Here is a 16,999-nt window from a genome sequence, read left to right on the forward strand (position 1 = left end):
TTGCAATGCAATAGACTCAGGTTTGATTCCAACCTATGGTGTCATGATTTCTGGATCACCCGAGTCTGAGTGTGCTACAAAGGGTTGTGTCGCTCAGCGCATAAATTTCAACTGATTAAAGATCCAAAATTAACTCCAAAGAGTTCCTTTGATCTAAAAGATTAGTTGCTTTGACAGGAGACCCCTAGGAGAGGTCACAAAGTAAATTAAAAATATAAGGAATCATCAGCAAGGATAGAAAGAATCCCTAGTTGTGGAGGAGGAGAATTCTACAATTAGTTTCAAAAGACTGATAGGAAGCTAGGGACAACTGTGTAAGGTATCAGACAGCCTGCCTTTCTGCCATTCCCCTATCACAAAAAGACAGATGTGCTTTTATGGCTTCATTTCAGCAGAACCCTACCTCACAATCACAAAGCACAAATTTCTGGAAGTATTCTAAAACATCACCTGTGATAAATTATGTACTGCCAGTACACATATTCCACTAAAACAATCTGACAGTAGTGGTGAGTGACACTCGATGTATTTTAACCTCAGTACCAAAGAATTTCGGAGAGCCCTTATCAGCCAAAATCCTATGATTTGAGTTCTTGTGAGAGCCCGAGGAGCCCTTTTGGGGTCTTGACTCAGTCTCCTCCCGAGAGCTGGAAGATGGCCCCAGGTAAGAAGAGTGATGCCTCTGCTCCCCGTGTGCCTTCACAAGTTTTTGTCTCTTGAGTGACAGGAGGACCAGCCAGAGCACTGGGCGATGATGAGTTCTTTGTCCATTCAGCTCCAGATTAGATGCATGGATTTTTCCATGAGGTACTCCCTCAGGAGTAGGGTGACCAGATAGCAAGCGTGAAAAATTAAGATGGGGGAAGAGTCTAATAGATTGCCTATATAAAACAAAGCTCCTAATATCGGGACATCTGATCACCCTTACTCAGGAGTATCTCATGAGATTTCTGCAACCCAGAAAGACCTGAAGATGACCATCTGTCCATTAGGTGCCCTTTGCCTTAACATATCAGGCGTCACTAAGGGTCACAACAACAGGAAGGGCATTTTTTACATTTTAAAGTGACACTGTAGTTCATCTCCAGAAAACAACAGAAATTCCCTGCTCAGGAAACAAGAAAAGTAAACACTAAAACCTTATCTATTTAGACAACAGCAAACTAACACTATGAACTATCGACATATTAAACAAAGAAAAGACGATGAGCGCTCCAGGTGACACCGGAGCCAACTCTTAGCCACAGGTGCTGAGGACGAAGTAAGAGAGGAGTGGGGTGATTCCATCCTTTACGCCGGTGGTAGCCCAAGCACATGCAGGGAGCATGCACCTCCACAATGGTCAGTGCTAGCTAAAAATCTTTGACTCAAGTGCACTGGGCATGCAGACACCTGAAGTAGAATATGTATGTACTCAATCACTTAAAGGAGAACATTTTGGTTATAACAAATGTGCATGCATCCTTAACTATAGGATAAGATAAAAATTTAATCTGAAATAAAGACAATATTATTTGTTGTGTTTCATCCCACTCAATCTAATAAAAATATACATGCTTCTGCTCCCCTAAAACATCCTGCAGTTTTGTAGTATCCTTACATTCTCTGAAAAGGTTGTTTTGCTGTTCTGTACAGCTTCTCTGAGGACCTTATAATGTAGATCATCCACAATTGCTGCTGGGTGTTGAGTGCTAGCACAATGTACCATTGCTTCTATATACCTATAAGAGAGGGAAAAAAAATCAGTTCACAAAAGAAAAGGTAATTCCCAACAAGAGGTCAGAGCAGGTCACAAGTCACTACAATGTAACATTTTTTCTAGCTCTCCTGCTGGACATGTGAAATTACATAAATTGGCCTGGGGGGGAGGGGAGGAGGGAGAATAAGAGCAGGACATCAGCTGCTATTCTATGCATTATATAAAATCAGCTTTTTCCAAAGCCTATATACAACTAGTCTATCCAAAAAGTTTGATTTTTAGCAATTGATTTTCTAGTATCTAGCAATTTTAAACATTTATCTTAAAGTAAATGAAAATAAAATACCTGTCTAAAGCTTCTGCTACCAGAGGAGTAAGAACAACATCTACAGTTCCTTTTACTTCCACTATTGCTGTTGTTCTAGTCTGGGAGACCGGATGATCAAGGGTCCATTCTTCTGTGATTGTTTCATCATCTGTATTATCCATTGTTTTCTTTTCCAAAGGAGTATAGGGTGTACTAATCAAGTCAAACAGAAACTAATTATTCAGATTTTCAAAATAGGCATTATAAAATTTATAGTTAACATTATATTTTCTAATAGTTTGGTATGATAGCTACTCCAAAAGAACCAGAGCCTTGGGCTGGAGATTCAAGGCTAAACAAATCTTCTATTTATTTAAACAGAAGATTCTCTGGGAATGAGGAGGGTCTTTCAAGACACAGATACTTTTCGGAATAAGCACAACAGACTACATATTTAATATGTGAAATGTGAAAAGTACCTATGTACATATGCTAGAACTATCCATGCAAGTAAGCATTCCCCAATTCAAAGATTGCAAAACTGGCCTCTCAGTTCACTGAAATGCTTCTTCCCTGCTATTACTGACATTAACATTGGTTAAGTCAGTGTTAAAACAATATTGGTCATGGCAATTCTCAACATTAATGGCATTTTTATAACATGTTGCAGAAAGGATGGTCTTGTGACTAAAGCATTAGATTGGGACTCTCAATAGCCAAATTCTACTTTTGGTTCTGCCACAGGCTTCCTGTGGTACCTTGGCAAGTCATAGATCACAGTATGTAAAATGGGGATGTTATTTCCCTACACAAGGGCAATCCTTTAACGTTGGTGAGGTACTCATATATTTTGGTGATGGGCAACACAGGAAAGCCTTTAAATAAGACATGATATCATTCTAAAATAGATATATAACAAAAATGCTGCTGACACCAGACTGATTTTAATAAGGCGAGCAAGAGCTGCAACAGTTAAAGTATTACACAAACTCAGTTACCTCTCATTTAAAGCCATACCAACACTATAATATAGTGGTCCCCAAACTTTTTACCTCCCCCTCCCTGTTACTCCTGTCCATGCCCTCCTATTTCCCCCAAGCTGGGGCCAGGAGTGGGGCTGCGGCTCCAGGAGGGGAGGGATGTGGATGGGGTAAGGGGGCCAAGACTGGGAGCAGAGTCTTGGCTTGGGCCAGCAGCCACGGCCCCAGGTGCAGGGCTGGCAGCCATGGCCCTAGGGGCCAGCAGCAGGGGTGTAGCTAGATCGTGCTCCCTCCCCACCTCCATGGGGTTGGCCCAGGCCCCAGCAGTGCCCCCTCAAAAAATTTTTCCTTTTCATCCCCCTGGGGACGCGCACCCCACAGTTTGGGGACCTCTGCTATAATGCAATCTTTTACTCACTTGGATGATGATCCTGTAAGCTGCATGCCTCTGTCCAGCAAAGCATTAGCTGTGAGACCCTGTTTAACAATCTAAAACAGTTCGAAACAATTACTTCTTTGAGTTTATAAATGACTAATATATTCCCTGAATACTATAACTTCAAGAGAAGATTCCCATTATTGTGTTTTCTGCTCTCTCCCACCTCCCTTCCCACAAAAAAAAAGAGTGGCACTCCAACTATATATCTAGGTTTTTTAACATACTGTACATGAATTCCATCATTAAGCTATCAAGTATCAGAGAGGTGACCGTGTTAGTCTGGATCTGTAAAAAGTGATTAAAAAAAAAAAAAAAAAAAGAGAGTGTCCTGTGGCACCTTATAGCCTAACAGAAGTATTGGAGCATGAGCTTTCGTGGGTGAATACCCACTTCGTCGGATGCATGGCTGCACTAAGCTGCATTTTTATAACCATTTAAAGATCAGATCCCAAAATTCTCACATGAAAATTAATACAATGAATAAATAGTATTTGAAAATTTTTACACAACTATTCAGTAACGTATGAAAGATTAACAATACCCATAATCTTTGACTCTAAAAGCACATCTAAGCATTGTGTTCATTACTTACATTTCTACAAAATTATTTTAATTATTTTTCATATGATATGAAAACTGCAAATTTAATACAGTATAGTGTTCAGTAAACAAAGGGGTTAACCCAATGGAGCCACAATTTCAAATTTGTACAATTGCTGATATTCAGTTTCATATCGGCATCTAATTAAAAAGATGGGAAGGAGGCTAGGTTATCCTGAAATCAGAACGCAATGGAAAATTTGCACCCAATCATACTGCTGCACAAAGAAAACAAACCAGAAACATTTTGTTGTAAGAGAGATATTCCCTTTCCTGTGCTGAATCATAATATGCAAACAAGCCTACTAAACTAATTCAGAGCACTGGGAGGTACTTTTCTAAGGGTATGGATACACTTACATCTGTGCAGCGCTGGGAGTTACAGCTGTGTTCGTACAGCTGTGTAGGGCCAGCGCTGCAGTGTGGCCACACTGACAGCTACCAGCGCTGCAGTGTGGCCACATTTGAAGCATTTGAAGCGCTGTTGGGAGTGGTGCATTGTGGGCAGCTATCCCACAGAGCACCTCGTCCCATTTTGGCGCTGTGGCTTGTGGGAAGGGGATGGAAGGGTGCGGGTCTTTCCGATTCCTGTTCCAACGCCCCGTGGTGCTTTGCCACACATTCCAAGCAGTTTGGCGCCATTGTGAGTCTGCAGCGCAATTTCTGTTACAAATGGAGCCAGAGCTGCTGAGGACCTTGCTGATGAATGTTGCCAGCACATCACGCATGGCAGTGGAACTATTCCTTCAGCTCCAAAGTGACAGTGAGGAGTCAGACGATTATATTGATTCGCCTGACGCGCAAGACAATAAATTGCTTGTGGCAGTAACGGACGTGCTCAGCACCGTGCAACGCCGCCTTTGGGCTCGGGAAACGAGCATTGAGTGGTGGGATCACATCGTCCTGCAAGCCTGGGATGACAAGCAGTGGCTGCAGAACTTTTGGATGAGAAAAGCCACTTTCATGGGACTGTGTGCTGAGCTCGCCCCTACCCTGTGGCACAGGGACACGAGATTGAGAGCTGCCCTGCCAGTGAAGAAGCGGGTGGCTATTGCAATCTGGAAGCTGGCAACTCCAGACAGCTACCGATCGGTGGTGAACCTGTTTGGAGTGGGAAAGTCAACCGTTGGAATAGTGTTGATGCAAGTGTGCACGGCCATTAATCGCACCCTGCTAAGAAGAACCGTGACTCTGGGGAATGTGCAGGACATTGTGGATGGCTTTGCACAAATGGGTTTCCCTAACTGTGGAGGGGTAATAGATGGGACACATTCCTATTCTGGCACCACCCCACCTGGCATCCGAGTACATTAATCGCAAGGGGTATTTCTCTGTGGTTCTCCAAGCGCTTATGGATCACCGTGGGCGTTTCACTGACATTTACTCAGGATGGCCTGGAAAGGTGCATGATGCACGCATCTTTCGGAACAGTGCCCTGTTCAGAAAGCTGATGGCCGGGACTTTTTTCTCAGACTGCAAGATCACAGTAGGGGACGTCGAAATGCCCATTGTGATCCTTGGAGACCCCACTTACCCCTTAATGCCATGGCTCATGAAACCGTATACAGGGAAGCTTGACAGGAGCAAGGACCGGTTCAACTACAGGCTGAGCCAGTGCAGAATGACTGTAGAGTGTGCTTTTGGCCGTTTAAAGGCGCGCTGGAGGTGTCTCTGCGGGAAGCTAGATTTGGGGGGAAAGCAGCATCTCCGCTGTTATATCCGCGTGCTGTACCCTCCATAATATTTGTGAAGGGAAGGGTGAAAGATTCAGTGAGGAATGGACCTCCAAGGTTTGACGCCTAGAGGCTGAATTTGCACAGCTAGAGAGCAGGGCCACTAGAGAGGCCCAGCAAAGGGCTTCAAGGATTTATATCGTAGTTTAAATGAATTACTCAAAGTTCTATATTAATATGCCTGCTGATTCTCAACTTTACTTTGATGTAGAGCTGTTCACAGCCTACATGACACAGTAGGGTTACCCACAACTAACTGAAGTGTTAAGCTTTTGTGGAGGAGTTAATCAAGTATACTGTAAGCACATTTTGTAAGAAAATGCACTACAAATCACATCCTGCTGGATGTCATTCAAAAGCATTTCTGAGTACAGTAATTACTCTCAATTATTCAAACAAACACTAACTTATTCTTCTCTACCTCACAAACTCTTCCTCTTCTAAGGATTTAATATCAGAGATCACAACCCTTAGTAACCAACAGCAAACACTTTAAAATTTCCTTTGACCAAGTTAATAGGAATTCTTTAAACACAGCACATTCTAGCCTTTCTAGACCACTTTGTTTCCTTCTTCACTTTTTTTTCCATACCTTAAAAGTTGGAACAGAAAGATGATCGAAAGACGAGGAGCTTTCCTCACTAGTTGGGGTATCAAGGTCTAAAGGCCGATGTAAGGAAGATTTTGAGGTTCTTTTGTTTGTTGGATGCTTTACTGACCAGTTGACCACCTGAAACTGGGTAAGGTAACTTTGGTAGCAGGTCATTATAGGCTGTTGGGAAGTTATCTGATCACTTTCTACAGCCTTCTCAGCTTCCATGATATTCATGTGCTCAACAAGTTCATCTTCTCCTCCCACTGCTGAAACAAATGAAGCCTGTGAAGCATGAGTCTTTATTGGCAAAGTCTTTGGATCTTGACTGGCTTCTCCATGGACTGTACTAGTTAGAGGTCCTTCTACACTGTGATAGATTGACCCTCTACTATACTCGATTTGCTGGGCTTGCTTTTTTCTCCTTTTCCTCCCTGGATAGGTTCCTGGACCTTCATCACTGCTTATTGGTTCAAACTCTTCAGCTGCTGAAAAATAGGCTTCACTATCAGCCACTGACATGCTAGAGTCCATTGAGCGATACTGGTGAAATGAATTTGAATCTGCAGATGGCGTGTATGGAAAAGAACCAAAGCTTCTCCTCTGCTTTGGAGAGTCCAAGACATTCTCATCACTGCGAGAGACATCACTACTGAACTGAACACCAACTGGAACAGGCTGCTTGTCACCACAGAATGCTGCAGTAAGACTCTTGGTGCTCCCAAGTCGGGTAGAACACACAGATGCTTGCCGTTTCAAAGGAGACCTGAGGGGAGACTGTCCTACAGACCTTTCTTGGTTGTTAGGAGACACAGGACTGCTTCCTGAAACTTCTCCTGGAGTACTAGAAATAGAAAAAAGAACAATTGTTTTTTCGGTTTAGTATGCGCAATGTAAGATTTGCACCAATCTTGACAATTATTAATACACATTTAAAGAAAGAGTTCTATGCACTTTTCATCAACATAGAAGAGGAAATTATAATTGTCAAAGAAAATATCTAATTCGTATAAGAAATTATTTTCACAATACAGAGCATGCATACTAAACCGTATCAAGGTCTTGTAGAAACTGAGGCCATCTTCAAACTGATTAAAGCACAAATGAGGCATGTCTAGGCAAATACTATTGTCATCGTGTTAGATTTTCTATCAAGATCAGAAAATTCAATATTAATGAGTCAACTTCTGTTTTCAAAGTAGCAAATTATTTTCAGCACTACTGTAAAAAATCATCAGTTGTGTCTGAATTTTGCATTGTTGACTCAGCATTATTAATCCTTAAGAGTACAAATACATTTTTACCTTGGACAGAGTACTAACCTTCCATGACCATCCTCTCTTTTTGCGCCAGACACAAACTCCTTTTGTCCCATGTGATCTTCAGTAGCAGAAGAAGGGCTTTCCTTCTCACCTGCAAGCAAGGGAAGTGCAGCACTGGAACTGCTGTTTTCCTCTGAAGATGAGGAGGAGCTATGGGATCGCAATGGTACTTGCAGACTCAGGTGCTGGGCCTTTCTCTCTATTTCTATACCCACAGATCTGCAATCCCAATCTTTTCTTTTTACACCATTTGTCTTACCTAAGTACAAAAGAGATAGAAATCAATTAAAAATGTGAACATTTTGTGGCACTAAGAATTAAGAATTACAATAGTTTCTTCTCCCTCCACCCGTAAAAAAGTAACATTCAAATATACATACATACATATATATATACACATATACATACATACACATTGCACTGACAAAAACGTATAAAGACAGCTAGAAGTGTTAAAAGGCAAAACACTAAACTCCATTGATTGATGCCCAATTTAGATAATTAGTGGATGTAAAGTCCTCAAACTGCATATTACCAAGAAAGCAACTGTCAACCTCACCCGCAACAGATTGGGTGGATTAGCACCCATTGTGTTTTAGTACATACTCTCCACTTTCACAGGTTTATCAGACCACATTCTATTGTACGACCTATAGTAGAATTACATACACAGTATTTAGTAATAACTTACTGCTCATTTACCAGAATCAATTATAAAGTACATTGTACAGTTAAGAATCTACACTTTTCAATAAGTGGGACAAAACTGCATACTAAGTAGTACACATTTTATTCTTACTATCTATAATTTTGGGCATCTCCTTGGTAATAATCCATTCTCCTGGCTGCAATAAAGACTGTCCATAAAACATATCAGATTCTGCACTTGTACTTGAAAAGGCAGAGCTGCTTGAAGGCGTCATCTCTTCAAGCTTGAAGAAGTCTAGTCCTATTATGGTGCCACCAAAGAATCGGCAGCCACCAAGACATCCACACTTGTTCTTGCTTCTCTTGTTCTTCACATTATCATCCGGCCACAAAAACCACAACCTATGCAAAGGAAAACAAAAAGAAAAAACAAGAAGTAATACTGCACTGAGATTTAGGTACATTTAAACTCACAGTGCGAAACCAAGATTCAAAATGTGTCTCTCTTTTTTACATACCAACTCCCATTTTATGGATTCATTTATACAATTAAGGAAGATGAGTTTTGATGCCATTCTGTGTCAACTTATAGACTCATACACTTTAGGGTCAGAAGGGACCAATATGATCATCTAGTCTGACCTCCTGCACAAAGCAGGCCACAGAACCCTACCCATACACTTCTATAACAAACCCCTAACCTATGTCCGAGTTATTGAAGTCTTCAAATTCTGGTTTGAAGACCTCAAGCTGCAGAGAATCCACCAGCAAGTCACCCATGCCCCATGCTGCAGAGGAAGGCGAAAAACCTCCAGGGCTTCTGCCAATCTGCCCCGGAGGAAAATTCCTTCCCGACCCCAAATATGGCGATCAGCTAAACCCTGAGCATGTGGGCAAGACTCACCAGCCAGCACTCAGGAAAGAATTCTCTGCAGTAACTCAGATTCCATCCCATCCAACATCCCATCACAGACCACTGGGCATACTTATCTGCTGATAATCAAAGATCAGTTGCCAAAATTAAGCTATCCCATCATACCATCCCTTCCATAAAGTTATCAAGCTTAGTCTTAAAGCCAGATATGTCTTTTGCCCCCACTACTCCCCTGGGAAGGCTGTTCCAGAACTTCACTCCTCTAATGGTTAGAAACCTTCATCTAATTTCAAGTCTAAACTTCCTAGTGTCCAATTTATACCCATATCCTGAGGCCATTTTAGAAGCTGTATTTTTATATTACTTGTAGATAGTAACCACATGATCGTAACCACATGATCTGATCATGGAAAAGTCATAAGTGTATGTTTAACTAGTCCCAGTCTCTTCACTGCAGGATTGATTCCTAAAATTAATTTCTACATATTCTAGATTTCAACATCTTAACTGGTGGCAATTCCAGCAATCCATCTTCCCGCCCCCCACCCCATTTCAGCTTTTCCTTAATGTTATCCTAAATTTTCCCTACTGCAGTGTATTTCCATAATTTCTTGCTCAGTCCTATATGCCTAAGGAGATAATATATACTCTTTATATTGTATAAAGTTCTGGGTCTCCTCAAGGACTTTTCTTCAGACTAAATACACTCAGTTACAAGCCTTTCCTCAAGTAGCAGATTTTATTATTCAAAGTTTATCTGCCACTTGTCATTGAACTCTAATTTGTATGTCTTCTATGAAATGTGGGCACCCAGCACTGAACAATGCAGCCTAGTTAAGGTGTAATCAGCTCAGACAAGAGAAAAGTAATTACCTTTGTATTTACATTTACAGTGTATGGCAGTGGCAGGGCAGATCCTCATCTAATGTAAAATGTCATAACTCTACTGAAGTCAATAGAGCTATGATAATTTATATCAGCTGAAGATCGGTCCCAGTCTCTTCAGCAACCTCATTGCACTGTTGATTCTTTTTCCATTTATATACCATGATCACCACAATTTTCTTTTTTTATCACCTCCTAATGAGTCATCCTGATTTGTTTTAACAAATATGTAACAGTTTGTTTTTACACAAAGTTTTTGATTGGTCTTTAATGAATTTTATTATTACTGAATTCAGTCGATTTTGCCACTTGTCTAGTTTCAGAATGCATTTTACTCCAATTCTCGGAATTAGTGATGTTAAATACTTGGGTTGCTGGTTGTATCTAAATAGCCTTCATGACTGGTCCAGATTCTCCACAATCTATGCTTTCATTTAAAAAAAATACATGTGCAGCCCTTAGTGTTATGAAAACATTCAAAAATATGGCCTAATGTAGCATGGTCTTTGATAACGTGAAACAAGTTCACAGGATTTGTCAGTTGCCCTCATTCATCCAAATAAAATGTTAACTCAAAAGCTTAGTTGTGACACTCCGAGAAACAGATTTTTTTTAAAAGTAACTATGTATAAAATAGGTCTGTGACTGCACACAAACATCTAACAACAGAAAACAAAACTAGCTAAACAAAGGGCAAAAATAGGAGTGATCATAAAAGTGACTTGCATCATTTTTCCCCTCTCACTCATTGATGTTGTATGGCAGATTATTAAAAGAAAGCTTAGTTATCTCCTCAGGGCCATATTTTACATTAATATTTGTATAAATCTATGCTGTTATCAGTGGGAGATCCAGTGTGGATTGAAGGCAGTATATGATCCTATCTTTGTTACTTAGGCCAACAATTAAAAACTGATTTGCTTCTCTTTATTTTTACATCACTGCTCTACACGTTGCCAAAAATACAAAAACCATTCAGTTCTCTGTTATCCAAGAAGTTGGCAACCCAATCCTTAATGACCTCTGAGCACCTTACATACACAGGTGGTTCTCAGCAATCTACCTACTTATAAAGTGAGTACAATCTAATTTTTAAGCAAATGTATAAAAGTCAGCACTTAAAAAGTACACCCTCATGAATAAATGTATCATCTGAAAAGATATGAAATATGGTGACCTCACCTCGTACAATAATTTCACTTACCTCTTAACTCTGCTATCATGTGTTTCTAAGAAATGTCTCTGCACTTCATGTTTAGAATGATGATCCCCAGCTAAGGCAATATCAGCAGTGATGAGTCCCAAATTGACAGACCCAGCTTCCAGCCAGTATGCCCTTCGCAGTATTGCAGGTTGAAGACCAACTCTGCAGTTATTCACCTGCTCAATGTACTGTCTCAGTTGAAAGTCTTGGATAGCAGCACTTACACCCTCTCCAACAAACTGATTGTGGAGGTTACAGTTTGCAATACGTACAGCACCCATCTGAAAATGCAATTAAAAAGAATATCTGAATAGTTAAAGATTCAACCACAAGAGTCATTTAAAACTAATTGCAGGACCCCATAATGCAGTCCCAGAAAGATACAAATCTGTATATTATTTAAAGAAAGACGCAAGGCTGGTCTACTGGTCAGGAACTACATTTAGCCACACATGTGAAATCAATATCCTTTGTGGCCTTGGATGGATCACTAGATCTCTCTACCTCAGGTTCTCCATTTGTAAAAGGATGATAAAAATGTACCCTTCTAATGAATATTATGATTCATGTATGATGGTTAGAAGTGTTATGAATTTCGTAAGTATAACCTAAAACAGCGGTTCTCAAAACTTTTTTTTGCTGGGACATCTTTGGAAATATATCAGGCTGTGATGACCCCCCAAAAAAGGTGATGACCTCTTCCATACCACGCCACCCTTACTTCTCCGCTGCTGCTGGCAGCATGGTCTTCAGAGCTGAGCTCTCAACCAGCAGCTGTCGCTTTCCAACCACTCAGTACTGAAGGCTGTGTAAAAGTAAGGATGGCAATACAATGATCCCTCCAACAAGAAGCTTGCAACCCCTCTTTGGATTAGTACCCCCAGTTTGAGAAATGCTGACATAAAAATCAAGGAATTTGCAAACTGTGTACTAAGAATAGCAATCTGAGTACAGGCTGAGTGTGAAAATCCTCATTTTGGGTATAGCAGGATGCTATTACATGGCCTCCAGAAAGAATGGATATTAGATATCTATTTTGAATACAACAATATATTACTTTGTGAAGCACTTACACACTAATCAATGACAAAGCTTTGTTGACAGAGAAATAAAGTTGCATAGTTGAGTCTGACCCTAAAACCTCTGTAGGCTATAGAGCCAGCTCAGCCTTTTACTTTACTTGGAAGTAACACAAGGAACCTACAGGCCTGTATCCTGTAAGACATTATTGATGCCAACTTGCTTAAACCAAAGTAGGCCTATGACCCTTACATACATAAAATGGTCCGACAGCTATCTTAAAGTAAGTATATGAGCATATGCAGGGATGACACTGAAGATATTCCTAATACTATATGACTGCTAATTGTTTATGTGGTTTGGAGCTTTCTTGTCTTCACTGATTGTTTTAAATAAAAGTGGCTAAGACTTCGCTTTGCCGTCAGTGTGAATGTCTTTGCCATATACTCCAGGGTTCTCTACAAGATATTGAAATTGTTAGTTTTAATTCTGTGCAGTCTGATTCTGGGACAAGGACCCTATATCTCCCCAGCTCATTTAATTAGTATCAATTGGCAATCCATATAATTATTTACCATTAAAAAGAACCAAACTACACCCCTTAATACCAACTGGTTACAGGAATATCCTGGTCCTGGTATGTACATTTGGTTTACCAAAGAGAGTATCATGTAACGCCTTACATGAGAGCCAGGATCATGCTGATCATTAATATTGTTATGAAATGTATGGACAGATATTATGTAAGATGTTGTATATGTATAATGAACATATGTTTCTAAAGTCTGTATCAAGGCAAAGTTGACAAACAGGTTTCCGCCATACAAAGGATATATGTTCACCTATTTCTAGGTTCACATGTAAATTGAGCATTGGAAGCCAACATAAAAGAAGCCCTATTTACATATGAAATCAACAGAGGAATGTCAGCAGAGGGACAGGGCACTGGGGAATGAACCTCATGGGGCTGTCCTATCTCTAGGGGGAGAGAATGAATTTTGAGGAATATAAGGAGAAGGTAAGAACACACTTCTTTTATCCTACACCTAGGAAACTATTTGAGCAGTGCGACTACATTCATGCAACAAGATCACAACCAGTCCTCGCTGAAATGCTGCAGAGCATATGTGGCGTGAGATAAATGTCTTAGACAGAAGATTAACCTGTTAAATTCAATGTAATCCCTAGAAAGCATGTTATACTTGTGTTATAAGTAACCTGTTCCTATTATCCTTACTCGCCATCTCTCAAATCTCCATCTTGATAATAAACTTATTATTGTTTTCACTATAAATACATAACTAATGTGTATTATGTGCTGATCCTGAGCTGAATCAAGTAAGCTGACGTGTACACTGTCTCCTTGTGGGCAGCAGACCTGGTACTTCTGTGAGTGTTCAGCGTGCGAAGAAGGGGCTGAAGAGGGGAATGTTTCAATGGACTCAGGTACATCTATTTTTAACTTGCAAAGCCAAATAAGGGCTGACATAGCCACCCAAACAATTTCCTTTGGGTTAACAGACTGGAGGCACCATGGAACTGACACTCAGTTAAGCACAAGCAAGTCTCTCTCTCACTGGAGGCCAGGTACCTCAAGAACTGTCATGCAGAGTGCTCATAAGCAGACCCTCAACTCTGCCACCTTGAATCTATGTATTACAATACAGTCTTTACATAATCATACACTATTTCTTTGACTAGGCATAAATCTAGCAGTTCTGCAGAAATGCACAAGAGGGAGCCCCTCTCTTCCACAAAACAACGTTTGCTGAAGCCCTTGCTTTGTATCCTATAAGCCCCTAACTCCTGCATCAGATTTACACCTAGCCATCTAATCAGGTCAGTGAAAGCTAATTTAGCTGCAGCTGCTCACCAATCTTTCCTCAGATGCTCAGGTTAGCAAGATTAGTTACAACATTTATTGTACATGTTCAAACCCAATTTTCAAACTCTCAAACTGAGAAAATAAAAACAAATTTCCTCCAGAATATGGCTACTCCAAAAAACTGATACCAACTTTCAAAATCACACTTTTCAACTTTTAAGAGGGAAATATTTTTATTCTTCATATATTTTGAGGGAGAGGGAAGATTTAGTGGAAAATTGGAAACATTTTGAAAATAGAACTAAAATACTTTTGAAAATTTGACCCATGGTCTATTACTTTAGAAGCCTGCATTGTGTTGCCAGCTCTAGCACAAACTTATTATGGGACACGGAAATGGACTTATGGTACAACTTTAAAAATTGCCTAAGTGACTTCGGAGCCTAAAAAGTCACTTTTGAAACTGAGACTTCGGGAGGTTAAAAGCTTCAAGCCTCCAACGACTATTCAAATTTTTAAATATATTTTTAATCTAATTTTCAAAATAAGCACTACTGCAGAACAAACATTCCAGACAATAAATTCAGTTATTTAGTCTGTGTAAAATACAGAAAGTGCTTTCTCATTCAGCAGAGAGAAAAAGAAAAATAATATTATCGCAATTATCACAGAAAGGAGGGGGAAAATATGTTTACCTTTATATTGGTGGCACAACCATGCTCTACAACATACAGATCTGCTCCATCTACTGCAAGGCGTGTCATAGTGTACTTTAAATCATCAGATGTTGGACATGGCCCAGGAACACAGTTCATCTACAGGAGATATTTAAACAAAGCACTCAGTTTTGTTAGAGTTTTAATTTCATATTAACAGGTTTTTCCTTATCATACTTCAATTTCCTACTTAACAGAGGACAAATTAGACAAAAAAAAGAATGATTACTTGCCTTACAGTAACTGATTCTTTCAGATATACTGTCTACATGGGATTCCACTCGTGGTGCGAATGCACCCCATGCATATGAAATTGGATTCTTTTGACTAGCAGTGCCAGTGGGGCCCTGCCTGAACCTTAGATGTCCTTGTACCCGCTTCACCTGAGAGAATAAAGGGTGGAGCAGGACCATTCCTCCCTCACTTCCTTCACCAATACAGAATCCTAGTGTAAGACACTTTAATGACAGGGGAGGAGGTTAGACCATGGATTCTATGTGGACAACATATCTCCAAGTTAGACTCAGACTTTAAAGCCAGATGGGACCATCATGATCATTTAAGTCTGACCTCCTGCCCTTACCGTGGGGTAAGTAACCATTCTTTATTCAACTGATAGTCCACATGGATTCCTCTCTTGGTGAGTAACAAGCAATTGTTGGTTTGCTTGAAAGTAGGCAGTTGTTGTCCTAGTTAAAAAATGACCGCAGGACAGCCCTATCAAACTGTGCGTAGGACGTGGAAGCCTGTACTAAAGAGTAGTGTCTTGTAAAGGTGTGGACAGAGCTCCACAGAGGTGCCCTACAAATTTCCAGAATAGCGATATTTTTCAAACAGAATCAGTTCTAATATGATTAGGTGGATATAATCTGGCTAATTTATAACGTCCTTACATTTTCATAGACCCTCTTAGATAATCACTGAGAGGATACTTCCTGACCCTTAAGTTTATTAGAAAAGGCTACAAACAGTCTAGGTGTGTCCCTGAATGTTTTCGTCTTGTTAAGGTATATGTCAATGCCTTAATACATCAAGTGTACTCAGCTTCCCCTGGGTTGGAATGAGGCTTAGGGTATGTCTACACTACGGGATTATTCCGACTTTACATAAACCGGTTTTATAAAACAGGTTGTATAAAGTCGAGTGCACGCGGCCACACTAAGCACATTAATTCGACGGTGCGCGTCCATGGTCCGAGGCTAGTGTCGATTTCCGGAGCGTTGCACTGTGGGTAGCTATTCCGTCACTATCCCATAGGTCCCGCAGTCTCCCTCGCCCCTTGCAATTCTGGGTTGAGATCCCAGTGCCTGATGGGGCAAAAATCATTGTCGCAGGTGGTTCTGGGTAAATGTTGTCACTCATCCCTTCCTCCGGGAAAACAACGGCAGACAATCATTTCGCGCCCTTTTTCCCTGGATTGCTCTGGCAGACGCCATAACACGACAACCACGGAGTCCGTTCAGTTTTTTTGTTTGTTTGTTTGTTTGTTTTTTACTGTCACCGTATGTGTAGTGGATGCCGCTAGCAGAGGCATTACTGCAGCGCTACACAGCAGCATTCGTTTGCTTTTGCATGATAGCAGAGACGGTTATCAGTCGTTCTGTATCGTCTGCTGCCATTGTAAATTGGCAGTAAGATGACGGTTATCTGTCATTCTGTACTGTCTGCTGTTATCATGGGTGCCCCTGGCTGAGGTCGGCCGGGGGCACAAAGGCAAAACTGTGAATGACTCCCGAGTCAATCCCTCCTTTATGGTTTCTAAAAATAGAGTCAGTCCTGCCTAGAATATGGGGCAAGTGTGCTAGAGGACCAGTGTATCAGAGAGCACAGCTGCTCCGTGTCAGATCCTGCAGAAATGATGAGCTACATGCCATTCACGGGGGGTGCCCCTGCAATAACCCCACCCATTGCTTCCCTCCTCCCCAAACCTTCCTGGGCTACCATGGCAGTGTCCCCCCCCATTTGTGTCATGAAGTTATAAAGAATGCAGGAATAAGAAACAGTGACTTGTTAGTGAGATAAAATGAGGGGGAGAGAGCCTCCCGGTGCTATGACAGTCCAGGCACGACATTAAGCGGTGCAAAGGAGATGAGCCCAGCATCCTGCTCCTATGATAGTCCAGGCAGTACAGAATGTTTTCTTTACACAGGAAAGG

The 16,999-nt window shown here is 40.9% G+C and overlaps 1 protein-coding gene across 1 annotated transcript in view; it reads right to left on the reverse strand.

Annotated features, from left to right (window-relative positions):
- KIAA1109 (KIAA1109 ortholog) overlaps positions 1-16,999 on the reverse strand; it is a 236,674-nt gene that overhangs the window by 114,056 nt on the left and 105,619 nt on the right. The window contains 8 exon segments of the mRNA XM_030564256.1: positions 1,601-1,721; positions 2,046-2,219; positions 3,405-3,475; positions 6,351-7,194; positions 7,673-7,931; positions 8,472-8,722; positions 11,284-11,564; positions 14,824-14,943. Coding sequence (XP_030420116.1) covers positions 1,601-1,721; positions 2,046-2,219; positions 3,405-3,475; positions 6,351-7,194; positions 7,673-7,931; positions 8,472-8,722; positions 11,284-11,564; positions 14,824-14,943 — 2,121 coding nt within the window.

The sequence above is a fragment of the Gopherus evgoodei genome, chromosome 5, assembly GCF_007399415.2.
Source record: "Gopherus evgoodei ecotype Sinaloan lineage chromosome 5, rGopEvg1_v1.p, whole genome shotgun sequence".
NCBI classification, from domain to species: Eukaryota; Metazoa; Chordata; order Testudines; family Testudinidae; genus Gopherus; species Gopherus evgoodei.